The following is a 6894-nucleotide window of genomic DNA, read 5'->3' as shown; positions in this document are numbered from 1 at the left end:
TGGAAAGACATGTGGGTAGTTATGGTAAAGTATAAAAATAACAATTTCAGCATATTAAGATTCATCATCAAAGCCATTAGAAAACCTGCCCTACTCTCTCTCTCTCTCTCTCTCTCTCTCTCTCTCTCTCTCTCTCTCTCTCTCTCTCCATTTTATTTGTTCCATTCTCTCTCTTAATTTAGTGATATATACCTATCTTCCCAAAATGAGTACTGTGAAAGAAAATAATTGTAGCTCTGGCAAACGCAACACTTAGGACCTAGCCATTGAATGTGTTGCTTCAGAGAAAATGTATGTCTACATAATGACTTACAATTGTCTGTAGGGGATTTTCTTGTAGTAATCAGCAACTAGAAACAATCTAAACGCCTATCAACATATTACGAAATTTATGGATTGTAATATGTCTGAAAAGTTGGTTATTATTTAGCAATACAACTGAATCAGTTATGGATACGACCAAAAACACAGATGCATCTCAAAATAATTTTGAGTGACCAAAAACATATTCTAAAATGTATGTAAAATAGTTTCTTTTTAAGCCTGGCATGGTGGCACACGCCTTTAATCCCAGCACTCGGGAGGCAGAGACAGGCAGATTTCTGAGTTCCAGGCCAACCTCTGCAAAGTGAGTTCCAGGACAGCCAGGGATACACAGAGAAACCCTGTCTCGAACCACCCCCCCCCAAAAAAATTTCTTTTTAAATTTTATTTTTATTTTTATTTCATGTGCATTGGTGTTCTGCCTGCATGTATGTCTGTGTGAGGGTGTCAGAGCCTCTGGGACTGGAGTTACAGATAATTGGGAGCTGCCATGTGGGTTCTGGGAATTGAACCCAGGTCATCTGGAAGAGATCTTAACCGCTGAGCAATCTCTCTTTTTTTCCTCTAAAAATTTACATAAAGTTCATATAAAATTCTGTAGTTACCAGTGACCCAGAGGATCCATGGTAGTAAAAGACTGTGTGAGAAAAAGGGGTGACAGGTTGAAGGTACAAGGACACAGTAACTTTTAATGGCTTTGGGTAATCTCATTGCCATGGTTTGTGATGCACTAATAGATACACAACTATTTCAAAGTGTACTAAGTTTTACACTCGCTGTATGTTTATTGTATGGCAATCAGTACTTCCAGGCAGCTTTTGAGGTCACAGGGTGCCTCAAATTCCAAGACTATCCTACACGCTGTATGTTATTTCTCCTCCTTCCATTAGGCGGCAGTAAAGAGAGAGATAAAGGCTGCTACTCTCTAGCTCTAGCTTAACTCTTGCCTTGACTTCCGGGCCCACTAGTTCTGTTTCCGGGGAACGCCGGGACTTCTCAGGTTCCGGGAGGAGCCGTGGGAGCCCAACCTGTCTGTGCTGGGCCCTCTGGCACCTCGGGGCTGGTTCGCCGCCGCTGGTTGAAAGCTTTCGAGAGTCGCCGCTACGAGCCTCTGGTCAGCTTCAGAGGTGACCGCTGCGATGGCGGCTCCTGCGCAGCCCAAGAAAATCGTGGCCCCCACGGTGTCCCAGATCAACGCGGAGTTCGTCACCCAGGTGAGCCCCGGCGTGCCCGCTTGTGCAAGGAGGGATGCCGAGGACCTAAAGCCCGGCGCTGGGATTGACTTCGATAACTTGTGTACGTGCAAGTGACTAGTTAAACACTGGAAACGCTGCCGTGAAAGAGGCCGCTCCGCGTTGGTCCACAAAACGTGCTTCTGAATTGTATTGATCTGACAAGACTCTGTCTACAAGTAGATCGCTCTCTGGCAGTTAATTGTCATTATACGCTTTCATTTAGGAGACAGCAAAGCCAATTCCGGGCTTTTAGCCTTTCACATCCCTGTTTATTCTTTGGAAATTATTGAGAGTGTTAAGTGCGGGAAAATTTAAGCCCTCCCGCGCCTCTCCTGGCTCCGCAGATTTGTCAAGGCAGAAGCCTAGAAGCTGTTTCCATTCGCTTAGCCCCAGCATGTCTATACAGTGTTTGTCTGTATTTCTGGACCTCTCTCGCCCAGAGATGCCCTCCCCACTAAGACTTATTGATCTGTCATATTCCCTCCTGCAGCCGCTCTTCAGATGGCTCCAGAGTGCTCACTGGTGCAGACCTGCTTACATTACTTGTTTTCCTACAGTGTCCCGTAAACGGTTCTGATTGTCCCTGGGATAGTGACCGGAATCTTTGAAAGTGCTGTGATCTGGCCTATGCTTTTACCCAAAGTTCTCAATATCTTTCCCTTCCTTCTTTCCTCCCTCCCTCCCTTCCTTTCTCTCTGTGTCTGTCTGTCTGTCTCTCCCCCCCCCCAATTTTATGCTTTTATGGCTATAGCTGCTGCAGTTACTTAAATATGCCATGGTAACTAAAAAGTGGATCCCCTTAACCTGGTTGTCTTTATTCTCATCCTTTTATACAACATTAGAGAGGCTATCCCTGACTTCTTAAACTGCATTAAAGCTAAATGCAGATAAGCAGACATTTTGGGAAAGAACACAGAAACAGTCCAGGCAAGTGCTGATACCTTAAAGGTTTGAATGTAAAGAAAGAGAGCTAGAATGGCAGGAACATATGAACTGATAGGGAAAGTAGGGGAGGAGAGACAATACCTGCCTTTCATTCCCAGCACGTGGGATGTGAAGACAGTGGGAATGGAGTTCAAGGCTAGCATTGTCTATTTTGAGGCCAGCATAGGGTTCACAAGAACGTTTTCACATTGTAGAAGGTCTCTTATAAAGTATGCTGATTGTAAGGATTGAGCTGTAAATGAAAAGAACACACAGGTATCATCTATGTTTTACTTCAATGAGGATGAATAAACAGTGAAATAATTATAATACAGAAATATAAGAATATATTGAAACCATTTACAAACTGAAAAGACTGAAGCGTTAGTTGTCGGTTAGTGTTTCAGAAGCTTCTTAGAAGAGTAATACTTCAGACCTTGCTTCATTTGTCCGCTTATCTTTCCATGTGTGTGTTTGTCTAGCTATACACCAAGCATTGAAGTATATACAGTTACCTATTAAAAAGTGTGCTCGCTGGAGTTTCTGGCTTTTTTAAAAGAGATTTTGTTTTGTTTTTAAAAATTCAGTAAGAACTGTTTTGTTTTTCAGTTTTAATTTTTAATTCTGTGTTTGGGGCGGGGTGGTATGTGCTAGTGAGTGCAGTTACCCATGGAGGACAGAAGAGGCTCTCAGATCCCCAGAACTGCAGCTGGAGAGAGTTGTAAGCCACTCAGTATGGTACTGAGAATACAGTCAGGCCCTCTGGAAGACCAAGTGCATTTAACTGCTGAGCCACTTCTTGACCCCCAGACTACGTTTCTTGTCAGTAGTATAATCCACTTCAAATTCTAGAGAGATTATATGTGTGTATTTAAATTTCAAAGTGAAGCTTGGCCTGCTAAAATATACAACACCAACTTCTATATTCTTTGTTATAATCAGCCTTTATATTCCGTTTCTTAATGATTTTTTGTCTACTTATGTCTGGATATAGTAGTCAGTTAAAGGCTTATTTCTTTACATATCAACATTAATGAATATTTTGAAACTGGTTTTTAATACTTAGTCAGCTGATGACTAACTAATCATGGGCAGCTTACTAAATCTCTTGAGTTCTGGATTTCCTTATGACTGAACCAAAAATGGTTTACTCTGATTATAAGCAAGCCAGGGGCTTGGGATGTTTGGGTGTTTTGACCATCATGGTGGCCAGTTACCACATTAAGCATCACGGGTACTTATTGTATTGTGGCCAAGGATGATAACTAAATCGCATGCCTGTATGGTACCTTTAAGATTTCCCAGTTAGTTCTCCAATCCTAGGTCTGCTTTAAGAAGCAGCTTAGCATGTGTAAGTGGTATAGCGTTATGAACCTGGAACTTACATTTATACTGTTTACTTTTGCAGCTAGCATGTAAATACTGGGCTCCTCATATCAAGAAGAAATCACCTTTTGATATAAAAGTAAGTAGCTTTGTTTTACAATATATTTGCAAACAGTTGTGCTCTTGGTATTGTTTTAAAGATTAATTCAACAAAAGCTTTCAATACATTTTATATTTATTCACTTTACATCCCACTTACTGCCCCTCCTTCCAGTGACCTGCTCCAAAAATATTCCCCCTCCCCCACTTTCTCCTTTGAGAAGGTGGAGGCTCATCTTGGGTATTTCCCAACTCTTGTACATCAGTCTCTTCAGGGCTAGGGGCATCCTTTCCCACTGTGGCCAGATAAGGCAGCCCAGCTAGAAGAACATATCCCACAGACAGGTGACAGCTTTTAGGATCCCTTCCACTCCAGTTGGTCAGGACCCACATGAAGACCAAGCTGCACATCTGCTACATAGTTTCAGGGTCCAGCCTGTGTATGCTCTTGGTTGGGGGTTCAGTCTCTGAGAGCCCCAGGGTCCCAGGTTAGTTGATTCAGTTGGTCTTCCTGTGGAGTTCCTATCTCTTTCTGAGTCCGCAATCCTTCGCTCAACTCCCATAAGAGTCCTCAAGCTCCATCCACTGTTCGACTCTGGGTTTCTGCATCCCTCCGAGTCAGCCGCTCAGTGGAGGCTCTCAGAGGACAGCCATATGTAGACTCCTGTCTGTAAGTATAACAGAGTATCTTTAATAGTGTCACTAATGGTGATGCTTGCCCATGGGTCTCAAGTTGGGCCGGTTATTGATTGACTGTTCCCTCAGTCTCTGCTCCATCACCCATCCCTGCATTTCTTGTAGACAGGATAAATTTTGGGTCAAAAGTTTTGTGGGTGGGTAGGTATCTATTGCTCAAATGTGGTTCCTGCCTGGCTACAGGAGGTGGCCTCTTCAAGTTCCATATTCCCAATACTCTGAGTCTTAGCTAAGGTCACCCACATTGATTCTTTGGGAGCCTTCCTTATCCCAGGTTTCTGTCACATCCTGGAGATACCCTCCCCCTCCCCATCCTGTCAGTTGTAGATTTCCATTAATTCTCATGGCCATTTGGCCATCTTTCTGTCCCTCCCCAGACCTGTTCCTTAACAACTCATTCCCTTCCCTCTCCCCACTCCCCTCTTCCACTCAGTTCCCTCCCTCCATCTACTTCCTGTGACTATTTTATTCCCCCTTCTAAGTAAGATTTAATCATCCTTGCTTGGGCCTTACTCCTGTTTAGCTTCTTTTAAAAAATTGAAAATATTCTTTTTCATTACCATACTAATTTCTTATGTTAGAAAATTTGGAATCCTTAGAAGTTACATATAAGAACATAAAAATCATCACCTAGAGATGACATACATTGACATTTTGTTTTATTTCTTTTAATCCTTTCCAAAAGATGTGTGTGTGTGTGTGTGTGTGTGTGTGTGTGTGTGTGTGTGTGTGCAGCAATTTCCCCTCCGTGGAGTCTTAGATTATTTTTACATATTGTATTATTACAGATGAGCATTCAACAAATATTCCTATTAATATATGGAATTTTTTTATGTAAGAGTTTTGGCTGTTCATTACAAATAGAGTCTTTTGTTTCCTGATTGAACTTAGGTTGCTAGTCTGAGGAAAAGAGTGGAAAGACTGGAAACTGTTTTAGGTAGAATAGGTGAAAAGATGAATATTCAGTGGTCTGAGGGTTTCATCAAAGCAGTTGTCAAACAAGTGCATGACAGGCTTCTGCCTGGAAGAGTCTTAGCTAGGCCTTGCTGCAGAGGAAGCGCAGATGCTGTAGAGCGCTGAACTGGTAAGTGATGGCCACTCAGACCTTCAGCTCTGCCGGTGTGCACTGAGTTGAATGCTTTAAGTGGCTTTGCTAACCCTGCACAGAGTGAGTTTCGCCTCTGCCTCCCAAGTGCTGGAATTAAAGGTGTCCACTACCACATCTGGTCTCATGATCAAACCATATCTTAAATGAGGAAAACAACATTAGAAAGGTCAGACACTTGTAGCAGGGTCATAGCCGGCCACAGTGATGGTTTGAAGCAGTCTTCTAACTCCAGAGGCCAATTTCTATATACCCTAGGAAGCATGATGTTATATTCATTTGGATATAGCAGTTATCCTTTGTTTCTGTAATATCCTCACACTTTTAATTTATTATCTGCCTAGCTCTTGGAATGAGTGTTAGAGTCTAATACCATTTAAAATCATTTAAAATTAATTTTTGAAACTATGACTTATGAAGTTTACTTGTCTAGAAATGTTATAAATACATCCTGTTTAAAGAATATTGTGGATTAAAGTATATTGATTAGTTTTTATGTGAATAGATTTATTACTTATACTACTTTACTTTCTGCTATTCTATACTTGAGAAATATGTCATCACTAAAGTCTCCTGTTAGAATATTTGATCTTTCTTATTTTATGTAATCTCTATAATTGAAAGCTTTCAGTTTAGATTGGAAATCAAGGTGATTAACATATTAAACATTTTTATACTTTTGGCAACAGGTAATTGAAGAAATATATGAAAAAGAGATCGTCAAATCACGGTAGGAGTGAGTTTAATTGTGGTACCTTGGGATTATGTAGACCATGTGGGTATGTCTGAATGTCTGTGTGGTACCTTGAGTTTATGTAGACCATGTGGGTGTGTTTGAATGTCTGGTTCTGGTCTTAGCTTGAAAGGATCTTTTTACTTTCTATTCAGAGTTACAGGGATTGTATTGATTATTGCATAGTTCCTCTGTGTCTTCTAGATTCAGAGTCAGATCGGAGGGATTAAACTCACATGCCTTATTTGGTTTGTGAAGAACCAAGAAATGGATAGATAGGTAGATAGAAGATAGATAGAAGCCGGGCACTGGTGGCGTATACCTTTAATCCCAGCACTTGGGAGGCAGAGGCAGACAGATTTCTGAGTTCGAGACCAGCATGGTCTACAGAGTGAGTTCCAGGATAGCCAAGGCTACATAGAGAAACCCTGTCTCAAAAACCAAAAAAAAAA

The 6894-nt window shown here is 41.5% G+C and overlaps 1 protein-coding gene across 1 annotated transcript in view; it reads left to right on the top strand.

Annotated features, from left to right (window-relative positions):
• Positions 1–1290: 1290 nt before the first annotated feature.
• The window catches only part of Aqr (aquarius intron-binding spliceosomal factor), a 73786-nt gene continuing 68182 nt past the window's right edge, over positions 1291–6894 (top strand). The window contains exons 1-3 of the mRNA XM_021194961.1: positions 1291–1538; positions 3892–3948; positions 6399–6439. Coding sequence (XP_021050620.1) covers positions 1464–1538; positions 3892–3948; positions 6399–6439 — 173 coding nt within the window. The 5' untranslated portion in view covers positions 1291–1463. The remainder of the gene's footprint in view (positions 1539–3891; positions 3949–6398; positions 6440–6894) is intronic.

The sequence above is a fragment of the Mus pahari genome, chromosome 3 (genome assembly GCF_900095145.1).
Source record: "Mus pahari chromosome 3, PAHARI_EIJ_v1.1, whole genome shotgun sequence".
In the NCBI taxonomy this organism is placed as follows: domain Eukaryota; kingdom Metazoa; phylum Chordata; class Mammalia; order Rodentia; family Muridae; genus Mus; species Mus pahari.
The sequence above is the reverse complement of the archived record's forward strand: the minus strand, read 5'-3'. Positions and strand labels throughout refer to the sequence as shown.